Here is a 16,746-nt window from a genome sequence, read left to right on the forward strand (position 1 = left end):
GATCTACATTTTGTAGTTCTCTGAAGGCTCCCTGGCCCCCACAAGATTGGAACCGAAATTAGCTGCACATTCAGACACACCAATGAGGAAAGTCATCTCAAAGAGGGAAGAATTTGACCTAAATCACATAAATGGTAAAAGGCAGAGCAGACTCAGATTGTAGTTATTTGAGCTGGCATGCTCGAACCCTGCCTTTCAGAAATGTCATTCCTGCCACTGATGCAGAGGAGAAGAGAGCCTTCACATGTACAATGCCAATAACAATGACTTTAGTCTGCATACAAAATACTTAACAACTGACAAAGAACTCCCATGCCCCATGCCATCTCCTAGTGGCAGAGAGTACAGCATACCACTTTCTGGAAAATGCAGAAAATTCTCCCCTTGAGAATTTCCACAGAGCCACCTCAACTGTCCCCACTTCACCATTATGGCTGTGAGGGAGTAGGGAAAGATCTGTGGATTGAAGGTTAGCTATGCTAGATGAGTAAACACCTTGAAATATATATATATATATATATATATATATATATTTTTTTTTTTTTACGCAGTTCTATATTCATTAGCTGACTTCAAGCCACCTGTGAGGCATGGAGCAAGACAGGATTATTTCTGTATTAGGAAGACAAGCCTAAAGACCAGAGTGACCGAGATCCATTGTGAACACGGCATACTGGTGGGACCAGGTCTGGGCTTCCTTGCGACTTCAGGAGCCTAGGTTGTCTCCCTAGACCACTCAGACCTGACACCTCAGAGGTGTGGCAGATGGCAAGGAGATCCTAAAGTAGAGAAGCGAATTCCTACCCGTGAGTACCACTGTCCCCTGGGGAACCCTGTGGCAATCCAGACACCACTTATATACACTGAGGCAAACTTTGACAGGGCCAGGACTTAAGGGAGCAGCCTTAAAACTGAGCAGTCCCCACATTTCTAAAATGTCGGAGAGAGAGGATAAGACACACAGGCTATCTGGACCTCAGACGTAAAGGAAGCAGTCTTTTTAGGTTTTTGTCCATCACAGGATCACTCCTTCAAGAACAACAAGATGCTAAGCCATAGCACTAGCTACTGATGTCGCAGCTCTTCCCACAAAGCACCACAAGCGAAGATGGTGTCATCTGTACCCATCCTCATATGGCACAAAATTCATGAGCTTCGGTCTCGCCTTGGGGAGGAAACAAAACAAAACAGACAAAACAAAACAAAAAACCCAGCCTACAAATGTCTTAAAAATGTGCAAACCCCAAATCTATGGTGTAGATTAAGATACAACAGGATGCCAGGGCCATACATAAAGGAAGGAACAATGAAAGCATAAGCCAGTGTTTAAAAAGGGGTTAACATCTGGACACCTTGGTACACACTTAGCACCCCAGAACTCTGACGGCCAAAAGGAGGCTGACAACCCATCTGAGGTAGGGCTAGCCTGAACAGTCTCAAACACACACACACACACACACACACACACACACACACACACACACCACACACATTCCCCCCACACACACACACACTAAAAAATTTTAAAAAAGAAAAGAGCTCAGTTCCAGACACATGAACTGTCACTGTAACCTAGCGAGTCCTCATTAGAAGGCAATAATGCATGAGGCCTTGACTGAAATCCCCACCATTGGACACTTGGAACCTAGGGGTTTTGTTTCCTTTTGTTTGTTTTTTGAGATGACACCTGTAAGTCTCGAAGCCCTGGAAGGCTATGCCATAGAAATGCCTTCCAGCATTTTGTGTTCTTCTAGCTTTATAATAACTATAACATTCCTTTAAAAAACTGTGAAGAATCTTAAGATTAAACTAACATTTTTTTAAAATGTGCTATAACAATAACAACAAAAACGCAAATGGGAAAACAAGAGGGGCATGGGCAGGCAGAGAAGTGCAGGGACCCTGGGAGATGGTAGAGGCAGGAGGGTCCAGGAGCTTCCCCTGAGAGCCCCCACCTCCCAGCTGTGGCACTTGCTACACAGCTTGGGCTCCAGCCTGAGCCCAGGGCCAGAGTCTGTGTATTAGACACCTTGGCACCCCTGGCCTCTGGCCCAGAGCCAGGCCCTCGTCAGGAACTGGGAGAATGCCGACCAAGGAGCTTTGCAGATCCAGCTCTGACTCCACTCGGAGCCTGCCTCAGCATTTCTTAACAAAGCGGCCTGTGGGATGGGAGGGGAGGAAAGAAGGAGTGTACCCCCTTGGAGTCTGGGCACGGCATGAGCTGACAGCTAAAATCACTGGGAAGCCTTAGGTTTGCTTTTTAACATTCAAATATCTTTTGGTTTCTCTTCATAGTTTTCTTTTTCCCTCAAGATCTACCTCAGTAAACTGTTTTGTTAGACTGTGTGCTCTTTTAGACCTCTGGCTTTGAGTTCTTCCTTTGATGCTGCGTGTTGGGCCCCTGCCCCTATCTTCTGCTTTTAGTGGTTTTAAACACCTCATGATTTGGCTGGCTTGTATCTTTGCTTCATCATGCTGGGGCAACAGCTCCTGCCCAGGGAAAGGGAACTAAAGATAAGGCACGTCACTGGCACTGTTAAAATTAGTGGTTTCCATGGCCTCCGTCAGTTTAGTTGGGTTACGGAGACACGGGGCGCCAAGGAACTCACAACACAGTTGCAGCTGCTGGCCTTGTATGGGTAGTTCCTGTGGCAAAGCTTCTCCAAGTGTAGCTGCCACACTCGCTATCCTGACCCCAAATTCAGGCCACACACGCTCAAAAGGAGGAAGGTCTTATAGCTGGGCATGGAGGCCTGTGCCTTTAATCCCAGCACTCAGCAGAATCATCATGAGTTCAAGGCTCGTCTGGGTTAGTTCCAGTGAGTTCCAGGCTAGCCTGGGCTACAGAGTTAAGGCCCTGATTCAAAAATGAAAGAAAGGAGGAAGGAAGGAAGGAAGGAAGGAAGGAAGGAAGGAAGGAAGGAAGGAAGGAAACTAAAATGAACGATAAAGTCAAGGCGGAAGGCCTTTTAAAGTTCCCAGTCTCAGCACCTAGAGAGCCCAGGTGCTGGGTGCCATTTCCCCAGTTCAGTCCTCAGGTCCTACTCCTCTCACGGGGGGGGGGGGGGGGCACTTGCAAATAACGGACTTTCTAGGGCACTGACCATACTCAGTGGCAAGCCAGGCTTGAAGGAGACTGAAGAAAGGAGTCATGGTGGATAACAGGGCTCTGCCTTCTGCTCTGCAAAAGGCAGCATCTCCCAAAACCAAGATAAAGCTCAATTTACTAACTCAGCATACATGAAGACATCATGTCCCTGAGACACAGCCTCTGAAAGAGCAAGATAAAGCGAGCGAGCAGTTAAACTCATTTAGGATCAAGCCCATCAGTGTGATTTCCTGCGAATGTCTGGGTGAGGGGGAGAGGGTATAAACAGCTTTGGGCTGTTCACGGTAATGGCCGCATGCTGGAACTGATGGTGTGTATGTGCCTTTGTTTTGAGTTAAAGGTTGGCTATTTTACTATTTCTTAAATTTTCACATTGTACAGACTATAAACAGTACGTGTCTAACTCTTAAGGCAAAGCATTTTTAGTAACCTCATTTAAAATTTAATACAATTTTTAATTAAATATTTTATTCTATAACAATAAGGCAACAACACAATATAATTAAATAGGGAGGATTAATGATGAGAACCCTGTAGTGTTTTTCAGGCCAGAATCAAACTCCCCCATAGGCAGCTGCTTTTGAGAGAGCCCCCAGCCTGCTTTGAGGGGGGACTCCACTTTCTGGGGTGCCACAGAGATTCTAAGATCCACCTCTGCCCACAGGGGCTTTGGAATACCATCTCCCACCATGGCAGAGCACAACCCCACAGCACATAGCCTTCCCAGGCCCATCTAAACCTGACAGACGGAGGGGAAGTCCAGAGCTAGGCATTCAACAGAATGAATTTTTAAAATGGTGACCAAATGATGGAGACAATAAGGCTGTAGGGAACATGTGTGTAAAAGCTAAATATCATTCTGTATTAAGAGAAGATGAACACTGAATCTTAACTCACACAGTGACAGCAGCGACAAGTCAAGCTAACAGAGGGTCCCAATCTCAGGAAGGTGGATGTGGAGACTGCCAGGTATTTATGTACTGATCTAGGCTTTACCACAAAATCTGAAACACCACTATTTATAACGTGCTGAGAATGGCTCAAGAGGGCCAGGTCATGTACTAAGGGAATGAAATCCACAAAAGATCAAAGTTCCTCCCTGGGTGAAGAGCAAGGCTAGGAAGCCTTTTGCTTGCTTGTAATTCACCTCCAAAGGAAACATTTTCGTCAAGTTAACAGTGCTTGGCAAGCATCAGAAACACAGAATCTCACAGACAGATACAGGCAGAAAGAATAACAATTCAATCCAAAAGCAACACACAGAGGGGACAACAGAGTCCAAAGGCATGCAGAGAAGCCACCGGGGAGCAGCTGGGAGACACGCAGGACTGCCTCCCACGTGGCAGCAGGAAAATGTGCAACACAGATCCAACTGCTTACCCACTAAGGACACCAAGAACCAGGTTAAGGACGAAAAATGAGCCAAGGATGATCAGACTAACAAAATACACCCATGGCCATTCCCATCCTATCGCATCATTTACCTGTAAAATGTAAGAAGATCAGTTATCAGTTATCCATTTAGCAAAGAACAGAGCCCCGACCGCAGCTGCAGGACCACTCAGGGCTTGGGTTGAAGGTCAGCACTCTAGGGAAGGGGCGCAGATGAGCATGGACCCTTACACAGTTTCCCTCAGGGCAGAGTAAACCCTGAGGCCGAAATCTTCAGGAAGGGACTGGACGAAGTCAGCCCAGACAACTCAGTCAGCTACAATTTCGTGCCAATTAATGGGCATTGTATTTGGATCCAGACCAAGAAAGCAATTATAAATGTATCTCACTTTAGGACACACAAAAGACCAAGGCAAGGGAAATTATTTAAATCCCAAGCAACAATACTGATTAATTAATTCCTGGTCAATAATCTCTCCATGGCTTTCTTTTCATGACAGCTGGTGAGGTTCCAGGAGCCAGCCTGGTTTGGGAAGCCTCAGTAGAAGAGCAAGCAATACAAAGGGACTGGTACCCACCCCACTGGCCCATCTAGCAAAGCCTGTGTGGTCTTGGCACCTGTCCTCAGGACTCTGCTTTCAAGATGAAAGAGATGTAGCTTACCCGCTCAATACACCAAGTACAAGATTTAGTACGAAAAATGACCCAAAGATGACGAGACTGACAAAATACACCCAGGGCAATTCAAATCCCATAGCATCATTCATCTGTAAGAAATAAGACAGGCTCACAGGAGTGGGTTAATAGGAGAATCTAATAAGGAGAGAGGATCACGTTAGAGAGAAATTCTATACATTGAGTTAGGCATTTCCTTAGACTGAGACAGCAGCAGCCAGCAGACATTCATTTCGCATTCTCAACACACACAGGCACACGTGCATGCCTGTACACACAAATGAAGACTCATGGAGGCTTCAGGCCAACAGCATTTCCCACATAGGGGAATGAGGCCTGGCTCTGATCTGGACACTGCCCTGAAGAGCAGTTTCCAGGAGTCTCAGGAGAAGACAGAGCCAGTGTTTCCCTGGGTCCTGGCTGCTGCTCCACCCCAGGTGTCAGTCCTAACTGCTTTTAAAATTTGGTGGAAAAGTCTTCATTGTAGTGTCAAACCTGTAACATCTGACTCTATAAACTCTTAAAAAAGGAAAAACTAGTTTGGCATGGTGGCACATGTCTTTGGTCCAGCACCCAGGACGCAGATGGCTCTCTGCAGTTCTAGGCCAGCCTGGATTACACTTAAAGTTCAGCCCAGCCAGCCACACGGTGAGACCCACTCGAAAAATAAAGAAATAAATCTAAAATAACCACTGTCTATCTGGAGGCAATCATCCTTTCCACCTACCCAAGGAAACCAGGCCCATCTTAGATTTAGATTATCTGCAGCCAGTGAACTAGATCAATATGGAATAAATGAATGACTATTTAGTACTTCTAAGTAAACACGGAAACAAGAAAATATTTCTGAGGTCACAGCTGACGTGTGTTCCGGGGTGTTTTGGGAGCTGTTTCCCTCCAAACCCCCTCAGCTGTGCCCACTAAAAGAACCTGGCTTTAACGGATATCTGCTCCACCCCAACTGTGACGTGACAGGTGTTCAAAAAGGCAGGCCTGGGGCAGCAGAGCACCTGACTCTAGTTGGAGGCGTTCGGCTGCTCATTCGGGCATGGCCTCCTTGTCAGGCTTCCCAGGGAAGGTCTGGGGGTGAACAGCTTGAACAGCTGGATGGAACTTTCCAGCAGCACAGGTCAGTGTCCGGGGGTGGGGTGGGGGACTGAACCCCGAACTGTTCCTCACTGAGGAGGCGATTTTAAGGACCAACCAGGTAACAGAATAGATGGCTCCAGGCCCTGCTCTACAGGAGCAGCCTGAATCTTCAGCCACTCCATAATACGGACAGGCCCATTGCTCTTGTCTAGCAGGTGCAAACCCTTAGGGTTTTAAGCCCTGTGCCTTTTTGCACATTATCTGCTTCCAGCTTTTAGCTTTACAGAAAGAGGCTCACGCATTTCACAATGTTTGCCTCATGAAGAAGCCAAACAGGAAAAGGGAACATTAAAAAAAATTACCTAACATCTGTTGCTGGAATCTAGGGAGAGGGCATTATGAAACACCTGTTTGGCCACAAGAACACTGATGTGCTTAATAGAACCCCTATCCATCTTCACATCAGCAATTAGAGGAATGAATGAGCTGAGGCCATGGCTCCAATTGTTGATCTAATTAAGTTGGATAAACTAATTTCAGCAGGAAGGCAGAGGGTAATTCTCCCAAAGCAACTACACTGCCAAACTTATTTAAAAACCCACATGTAGGGAAGAAACAGGTTGCCTTGTTTGACGGCCAGAACTTTGGCCTTGAATCAACACCTGACAGAAATGTCTAGCCTCTGCTGGAGCGGCGTATGTACGTGGCAGAGGAGAGAGTGGCCTAGTGCATGGCTCCCATTAGACACCTCACTCTTGAGACTGGCCACCTGCCTCGACTGACCTCCTCACACCTCAAGAGTGTGTCAGGATAGGGCTCTGGTAACAGCTTTCTGCTTCGCTGTAGAGGGAACATCTTATCTCAACTCCCTGGGGGTGGGCGGTCTGTGGACTTTATCCTCTGAAATCACTGCCACCCAGAAGGACAGCTGAAGAGGAGTGAGGGCAGGCAGGAGCTAAACACAACCAGCTGCAGCACCTCTTCTCTTGGCCAGGAGAGATGAAACTTAAGCTGTCAGGGCTAGTCTTTCTCTCCACACACCTGCCACAGAGCCGAGTCCTTAAAGCTTGTCATACACATAGGGAAAAATTGCAAATGCTGGGCTGGTCCCCCACGTATCCATGTTAAAGACACACAATCTACCCAGGGCTCTGTCTGCATGCTCCTCATCAACAACAGAGGCACCAGCTCGAGGGAGAGCACTTCGATTTAGATTAATTTTAAAAGCATTTATGTCAGCCACATCATAGAGGGCCACTTGGCACCCAAGACAATTTTCTATGTCGCTTCAGTTTCCTCTTATTTTAGAGGCTTACGTGCCCATGTATGCCTCAAGGTAAAGGAAAGAGTAAGGCTTTTGGGGTTGTGTAATTCTTGGAAACTGCTGGAATGCCTCAAAGCATGGACCGTGGAAAAGGCCAGCCCTTGGCTGCTGGGACACAGAAGAATTTCCCAGGTCCTCTGGCTGAGAGGGGCTGTTAGGTGATCTCAAGTATTTCCAACTAAGGTCCATCGGGAAGCACCTCCACAGCGCCATGCACCCCTGAAGAAACAGCTTGATGCCAACACAGGAGGCCATAGGGGCACTCAGATGGACAGCACTCTCCTCAAACCAACACTTTGCCATTAATTTCCTACATTCAAGACATTTCCTCTGAAATAAACAAACAAACTCCTCTATGTTGAAGAAAAAAGATCATGTCATCTAATTGCGCGTCTTATCGATGAGGACATGCGAGCCCAGAGGGACTTGGGAACCTGCCTCTCCAGCTCCTTCTCTGCACTGCACTACTGTCCCTATGGACAGGACAGCTCTGCAAGCCAAACAGCACGTTAGATAGTCTGTGGAGCTCACCTCAAGAAAAATCTGCACTGCATCTCCCACCAGCAGTTGTTGAGCCCAACTCCTGACACCTCCAAATAGCTCTGACCAGGTGTGCCTTTGCGCACACCTTTCCCAGACCCTGCCAGACGCTCTTGAGAATGCTGACCTAAGTGCGCTGGAGAACGCTGGCTAAACAGAAACTTGTCCAGAGGCAGAGACTTTGTCCACCACATACAAAAGTCAAAACACTGAAAAGCTTGCTTGCAATCAGTATTTAAGACAGAGTCTCCCAAGAGTCTCCCAAGAAGTCTCCCAAGAGAGTGGAGAAAAATACTCCGACATGCCCATCTATACCAATCAGGCAATGGGCTCGATGAGTTGAGGAATGGCAACAGTCATGTTTATTTGTTGAGCACCTGCTCTAGGCCAGGCTCTGGGCAGAGATGTCATGTCCTAGGACACAGAATCTTCCAGCTGATTGTGGTCCATAAAATACTGGAAGAGCTTAGCTCACAGGCTTCTGCCTAGCTCTATGATGAGCTAATAAACACAATGAACACTGATTAAAAACAATCCCGATGTGTTTCAGATGGTCTAGAGGACATTACTCAGCTGCCCCCTAGTGTTGTAGAAGGATCTGTAAACCACTGGCAAGTAGATGAATAGTAAGGAAAGTGGACTGGGCTCCAATCTAGGCCAGCAGTCCCTCAACTACCTGAAGGCCAAATCTACTTTTCTTCTACATGATTCTCAAGAGCTAAAAATGGGCTTCATATTTTTAAGTGGTTGCAGGGGGAGGTAAAAAGGAGAACACTTTATGATGTATGAAAGTCATAGGGAGTTCAGATTTCAGGCCCCATAGAGGAAGGCCAGCCAAGACAGCAATATCCATTCAGTTACACTTACACCATGGCTGGCTCCAAGCTCAATGGCAGAGTTGATGGCTGGAATGGGGACCACTTGCATTCAAGGCCAAACACATTTACTCTTAAAAAGTTGGCAGATCCCTGCCCTTAATCAGGAAATACAAACACTTGTTGGAGGACCTGAGAAAGCTCAGGGTCTCTTTATACTCCACTTCTCCAGCTTCAAGATCTCAGGTCTCCTCTGAAGGGATAGAGACCAGAGTAATGTTGAGGAATTACAGGTGCTCCTCCATCATAACAAAGGTGTTATGTAATTCATAGAGGATGTAATTAAATTGTCAAATTATCAACTATTTTATCATCAGAACAACATGAAAGGATTTCATCATCACAAGTGAAACTCAAAAGTTCTCAGAGAAGCACATGGAAACTGCTTTTTCTGGGTGCATGGAGTTTTCTCTTCTGTGGTCACACAGTCCTGAAATTTTCTCTGCATGACAGCAGGATAATTGCTGTGAGAGAATCAATGTGCAAAAATGTAAGATATACTATAAAATTGTCTATTAGTCAAGGCATGATGGATCAACATCTGGCAATTCACCATGAAAATAGAAGACAAAACTGAGAAAGTCACAGACTTTCACTTAAAAAAAAATTCCTTGCTGTTTGGGGGAGGGAAAACCAGACTTTGGACTTCTGTGGATCTTGCACTCTGCTTAGCAGCCATTTTGAGGGGAGATTGGAACCGAGGCTTTGCTCTGCTCAGGAGCTGCAATGTAGGTGACACAAGTGAAAATCAACAATTTACCCAAACCAGGAGCTCCATTCCTAACAATGCCCATCCTTCCTCTCCATGAAAAGTAGTGCCCATGGCTATAATTAACATTTGTGTCTACAGATGCGCGCATGCGCGCGCGCACACACACACACACACACACACACACGCACACGCACACGCACACGCACACGCACGCACACGCACACGCGCACACAGAGAAAGAGATGAAGGACAAAGAAGCCATAGCATGCAGGTGATACGCATTCTCACTTAACAGAATACACTGTCGACCCTCAGTATCTACAGAGACCAGCCACAGCCGAAGCTGTTCAAGCCCCTTAGATGAAGATAACACAGTATTTTCGTCTGAACTATAGCCACATACCCCATCTACACAGATCATCTCTGGGCCACTTTTAATTCCTAATAGCATTAGATAATCATTATACTATAGTGTTTAGAGACTGATTACATAACAAGTCTGAACATATCCAATGCAGATGCCTTTTCCCCTCTGAATTATTTCAAACCTGCATTTGGTTCAATGAAATGTGGCTTAAACCTATGGATGCAGGATCTCTAGATGCGGAGGGTCGGCTGGACAGGAACACCTACAGTCTCACAAGCATAGTGTTCACCAGTGAAGGGAAGCAAAGCCCATGGCCAAGCATCCAGTGGTGCATTCTCTGAAGGCGGTGAGAGGAAACCTTGTCACCTTTAGGATTTAGGCACTATCTGAGGCAGCTTCTCCATTTCTAAGCCTTTTACGTAGACGCTACCTATTCCTCTAAACTGGTGGTTCTCAACTTTGCTAATGCTGTGGTGATCCCAAACCATAAAATTACTCTCATTGCTACTTCATAACTAATTTTGCTCTCATTGAGAATTGTAATGTAAATATCTGATCCAGGGCATGTGGTACACAACCCCTATGAAAGGGTCATCCAACCGGAAAGGGCCTGCAACCCGCAGACCGAGAGCCACAGCTCTAAAACAATGCCCTATTAGAATACTAATTTGACCTATTTAAATCTGGGCTCAAAAATCTGTTAGCTGTATTCCCCAGCAACTCCTCACTATGGGGTAAAAATGGTTTCTAGGTTTCTGTGAGCTTTAAAAACTCTACCTACAAACAAAGCCACTGGGAGAAATGGCTGCTGTACTTTATATATAGCAAACCCTTCGGGCTCTGCCAGGAACAAGAGTAATCAGACTCCAGTCACCAAGAGGCCATCACCTGGCACTTTGACTCTTCTACTATGTCTGCTGGAGCTCTTTGACTCAAAAGAGAGAGGAGTGGAGGCAGAGCATTTCCAAGCCTGGCTAGAAGTGATTCTGGGGATACAGGAGGGAAGTAAATAGAAGAAAAATTAATGGTGAGCTACGGTCACATAAAGCTATGAGGTGCATGAAAGGGCCCTGATTCCCCAGGTCCCATTTAGGATCTCATAAAATAACAGCCTTCATGTATAGACTCTGGGCATCCAGGGGCCTCTTCCTTGGGAAATGTCACTGTAGCTCTCTGAGTTTAATCAGGGCGGCCCTGGCCTCCTCAAGGTCCCAGAGGACATTAGTGGGCAGGAGTAACTACGGTTAGGAACAAGCCATCTAGAAGCACTGGGGGGGGTGAGGACTGAAAGGCCAGGCACTAGCCTTTCAGTGCTGGGTTCTTCTCTAGAGCAGGATGGGGGGGGTCACCACGTGAAGAGAAGGTCTAGGTCTGCTTCCCTTCCCGAAGAACTGACCTCCGGGGCTCCGTTCTCAGCCAGCTGCCCTCACTAAGGGACCAACCAGCATGCTGTGAAGTCTCCTAGAGCTGCTTACCCAGTAGAGCACGTCTGTCCAGCCCTCCATGGTGATGCACTGGAACACAGTGAGCATGGCAAAGGCAAAGTTATCAAAGTTAGTGATGCCTCCATTGGGGCCAACCCAGCCACTCCTACATTCCGTGCCATTGGCGGTACACTGGCGTCCATTCCCTGAGAACGCGCATGGAGCTGGGTCCTCTTCAGCTACTATATCTAGAGAGAGAGGAAGCAGAGGTACCACTAAGAAAAGGAACACCAGGGCCCTCGCTCAAGCCCAGAACACCCAACACTGGTACCCTTGCCACCTCAGAATCTCAACTACCCCCTAAGGTCTACTGGAGTATCTCCTCACCAGCGCAATTTAGTTTCTTCTAGTCACCCACCACCCATGGCTGACAGAGAAAGGTGTAACCTGCTTCGCCTCATGCAGGCCCCCATCTTATCTTCTAGGATACATTCCATAAGAAATTGGGATGGTAAAACAGAATAAATTCTCATTTATCCCCAACATAATTCACACAGAAAGAGGGAACAGATGGGGAAAAGGCTAGGACAGCAGTACCTCCTCCAAAAAAGCCAAAACATTTTCATGTTAGGTTAATAATTACTGTCATTACTCACCTGAGTCAGCAAAAAAACATGTTTTGTGCATTTTTCCAATAAAAAGTTCCAATCCTATAATAGCATAGATGATAATTACAAATAATACCAAAAGGGCTATGTGAAGGAGGGGGACCATGGCTTTTATAATGGAGTTCAGAACAACTTGTAAACCTAGGAGAGAAAAAAAAATTTCATTTGTGGGTTAGGAAGATACTTCAAATGAGCTATAAATATAAATCCTAATGCTGCTTGCTCTCTTGACGACATACAGTAATAAACTTTGGAGATATTCAAAGCTGTTAATTAACAGTAAGCCTGGACATGAGACGAGCTAAAAAGAAACTCCTAAAGATCATTTACTCCAACTCTTTCACTAGATAGATGGACCCAGAGACACAGAGAGGGATAACTAGTATTCAAATTATCCATTCATGTATGCACTGATTTTTGTACCCATTTAGCAAAACCACCTGAGTGTTTACTCTATGCAAAACATGGGGGTTAGTGCTCTGAGCAACAGAAAGACAAAGCAGACAAAGCAGCCCTCTCAAAGAGGTTACACTCTAAAAGGAACTATAAGAATTTAATATAAGTTACTCTTATGTAGTGTGCAAACACTGCCCGAGCATCAGCAAACAGAAAACGGAAGAGGAATAAAAACACTGCCTCTGCAGAGGGTGAGGACAGAGGACCTGAAGAGCTTCCCACTTGTCTGAGCCTGGGCACAGAACCCATCATAGAAGTAAGTATGCACAGTGTGAACTGGAGCAGGGTGCCATCACAGCTCCTCAGAAAGGCCATCAGCAAAGAGAGGGTCAGCCATGACATTCTGGGTTTTGATGTTTTGGTCCAGAGTCAATTAGCAAAAGTCAATTAGCAAAAGTTGCTTCAGAGAAAGCAAGTGTACAGCAGTAAGCTTGAAAGGCGGAGATACGACTCAAGAAAAGTGGGACTCCAGGGAGGATGCAGAGACATGGGGCCTCACGTCAACTGCAGGCTGTAATGAAGAGAATGTGCCTTAGTGTTTCAGTGATTTCAGCCAGGGTCAGGGGCAAATTACAGTTGTCCTGATAGCCCCCCCCCCCAAAGAAAATAATCCCTCCAAGTGTTTCCAAAGGCAGTCCCTCTAGCATAGAGGAGGCAAGCAGGGACAGCAGAAGGCTGAGAGTAACTTTAGAAAGGTTGGGTTTGGCTACTCAGCATAACATGAGGGTACAGGGTCCTGCAGCTAAAAGGTGGGCTTGAGAGATGAGAGACTCCACTACAACTCAGAGCTGTGGTGCAGGTACAGATGCTGCGGGAAAAGACTCAGTAACAGTGAGCAGGGGATAGAAGGAAGGAGAGGCAGGAACCCAGAGCCTGTGCTAGACTCCTGGCTTCCTGGCTCAGCACTTAGTATCTTGTACTATCCCCACCATCTGGGGCCTCAGCTTCTAAATAGGTTACTCACTCATTTTCTCTTTCTTCCCCTTTTTATTTTCCCAGTATTTATTCAAAGAAAGAAGGAACAAACAGAAAATGCTGAGGTTAACTAGAGTTAAAAACAAAGCAGCAGCTGGAATATGCCAAGAAAAAAGAACCCTAGGGGCCACAGGAGCACATCTCCCCTGGTGAGCTCGCTTGGGAGGAGGCAGGGGACAGGCTGCAAGGAGGAGGGGATGGAGGAGTCCCAGCCAGCAAGACACTGGCTGTCTTCCTAAAGCCTTCTCTGCAGCTAAAACTCTGGGTCTGTCTTTAAATGGTTCCTTTCAAAAAACAAGACCAAGAAGACGATTTTTAATATTTTTGTCTATTGCAGGCAATAAACAGAGAGGGGTAAAGCAATGGCTCCCACATACACGGGCAGCTTCTTGGCTACTATTTTGATCTTTTCTTTCTCTTCCCTTCTTTTTTCTTCCTTCCTTCCTTCCTTCCTTCCTTCCTTCCTTCCTTCCTTCCTTCCTTCCTTCCTTCCTTTCTTCCTTCCTCTTTCTTTCTTGACATGATGGGCCACCCCAAAGCACCTAAGAGTTAGCTCTTAAACTCTCCTGCAGTGAGCCATTGGCCTCGTGAATATATCTGTGTTTAGTGTAACTACTTCAGACTGGCCACACTCACAAGACACTATCAAGCTGCATCACAAACGGAGCAAATGTGCTTTCATTACATTCACTCCTTGGAACATAATCAACAGGCATGCCATGAAGGCGTGGGAAGGGTGCCATGTCAGGGTGAGGAGACCTGGCCCTGTGTGCTCTCCCATTCGTGAGAGCTCAGAAGTCATGATCTCCTAATTAGCCTCACTGAGCTCCTCTGGGGGACAGTGAGAGCTGGCCAGAGGGTCTTCAATACTCTTTCCCATTTTTACACTCTTGGATTCTAGTTTTGTTCTTTATTTTGTTTGGGACAGGATCTCACTATATAACCCTGGCTGTCCTCGCTCTGTAGACAGACTGACCTTGAAATCATGGGGATCCGCCTGACTTTGTATCCCAAGTACTGGGATTAAGTATGTGCACCACCACACCGGGTGCTCATCGATTCTGACAAATGTTTACCCAATAATAGAATGTAGGTGGCGAAAAAGGTCCACAAAAGTCCATAAATTACACCACAATACATCATTTTCAATAATGTTTTGTTTTGTTTTGTTTTGTTTTTCGAGACAGAGTTCCACTGTGTAGCCCTGGCTATCATGGAACTCACTGGAACTCCCCACAGGGATCCAAGTCCTATGCCACCACTGCCCTGTGCTGGTCAGATAGCTCTGCAGGTAAATAAGTCTGCTGCCAAGCCTGGTGCCCGGCGTTCCCACACGGTAAAAGGAAAGAACTGAGCTGGGAGCGGTGGCGCACGCCTGTGATCCTGGCACTCAGGGAGGCAGGGGCAGGTGGATCTCTGTGAGTTCGAGGCCAGCCTGGTCTACAGAGTGAGTCCGAGGAGAGCCGAAGCTACACAGAGAAACCCTGTGGGAGTTGGGGAGAACTGACTCCTGTCCTTCACAATGTGTGCCATGGCTTGCGTGTGCGTGTGCGTGTATATGTGTGTATATAAAGATTTTTTTTAAAAAATGTACTAGAGTTTAAAATATAATTCTACATGACTAAACTATGCCCCTTTGGAATGCAGTTGTCTTTCCCTTGACTATCTACTCTGTTACACACACACACGCACACACAAAATTACATTCTACAGAATATAATTTATATATAATTTAGTGAGAAGACAATGCTTTATAAGTATAGCCAAACATTCCTGGGCATTTTCAATGGTTTCAGGTGCTGGAGAAGAAATCACCAAGTCTACAGCTGAAAATAGCATGGCCTGGAAGCCTTGATTCCCCCTCTCCCCAAGCCTATTTGGATCTGAGGAAAATGTTCCTTGAGCTAAAAGATGGGCTCAAGGTCAGAGATTTGTTTCTCACTGGTGACCTACAAGAGAGTGAGCCACAGACCACCACAGTTTGTAAACAGCCTTGTGTTCTGGAGGAAGGAAGAGCAGAAAAGTGTTCTTCAGAGTGTGGAGAGCGCTGACCCTTCTGCAGAAAGCTCCTCAAACCGAGGAGCCAAGGCCAGGCCAGGCCAGGCCAGTTCCAAAAGTTTTCACTGGCGAGGGCCGCTCATGCCCACACGAGCCACAGCTCCAAGTCTGCATGCAGCACACGCCACAGGCAGGCTGTCCTGTCATTTGCTCTTTAGGGGAAAAAGGCTGTCATGGTTACTTTGAAATTAGATTAAGCTGTGACAACTAAATCTGAAAGAGCATATTTGCTCACTAAGCTTCTCATTTCATCATGTTACACTTAACAGTGTCAGCCATTGCCAAGGTATTTCTATTTCTCTCAATTGCTTCCAGACAGTTCTGCGGTTTTTTGACTTGCACTGATCTTTTTCAATGAAAATAAATGAACCATCTGGAAAAATAACTACACTTAAAACACCACTTCCTACATTTTAAATGTTAAATTTGGAAATGTAGTATTTCTTTTCCAGAGGAGTTTGGTGCATTCTGATCGCCTAAGGTTTAATAAAACTTCATGAAGACATGAAAATGATCAGTGTTCTAATGGCTTTGTGAGTTGTGGAAAGTGGGTATGCCCAGAAGTCCTGCATCCTTGCCTGAGCTGAGTGCCCTACCTCCTCAGAAGTACCAGTGCTAGGACAGGTCTGAGGATGTCTATCCACATTCTCAAGACCCCAGAAAATGCTGTCTTTCCAAGGGCAGAGCTCATGAGGCAAAGGTCAGCAGGCTTCTTAAGGAAGTATCTTCCCTCCCAGCTCAGGTGACACTCAACTTGCCCAGTGGTCAAAGTCAGAAAGCAGGTGGGGCCAGGCTGTGGATGAGGTGGCCGAGCTACTAGAAGACACCAGGGTCTTCCTTTACGGTCTTGGGAGGTTCTCATACCATCATCACAGAGGACAGTGCTATGCTCTGTCCAGGTGTGGAACCTGACAAGTGTACTCCTCTTCTCGGAGAGTGACAAGCGTCATCGTTAGCAGTGGAGCCCAGAAGAGTTTACAGAAGTCTAGCCACCCTGGTGCTCGCTACTCAGAGCCCTCCAACTGCTAGATAGCTACCACTACTAGGTGAGGCAGGCCAGGGAGTAGGAAGAAACCACACGA

General features: G+C 46.4%; 1 protein-coding gene across 2 annotated transcripts in view; it reads right to left on the bottom strand.

The window, feature by feature from the left end:
* Cacna1d (calcium voltage-gated channel subunit alpha1 D) overlaps positions 1-16,746 on the bottom strand; it is a 294,805-nt gene that overhangs the window by 125,748 nt on the left and 152,311 nt on the right. For both annotated transcript variants that reach the window (XM_055612225.1, XM_055612224.1), the window contains exons 5-7: positions 12,164-12,316; positions 11,559-11,755; positions 4,490-4,593 (exon numbers count right to left, since the gene is read on the bottom strand). In XM_055612225.1, the coding sequence (XP_055468200.1) occupies positions 4,490-4,593; positions 11,559-11,755; positions 12,164-12,316 (454 nt within the window). The remainder of the gene's footprint in view (positions 1-4,489; positions 4,594-11,558; positions 11,756-12,163; positions 12,317-16,746) is intronic.

Source organism: Psammomys obesus, unplaced genomic scaffold (assembly GCF_907164565.1).
Source record: "Psammomys obesus unplaced genomic scaffold, mPsaObe1.curated_primary_1811, whole genome shotgun sequence".
Classification (NCBI taxonomy): domain Eukaryota; kingdom Metazoa; phylum Chordata; class Mammalia; order Rodentia; family Muridae; genus Psammomys; species Psammomys obesus.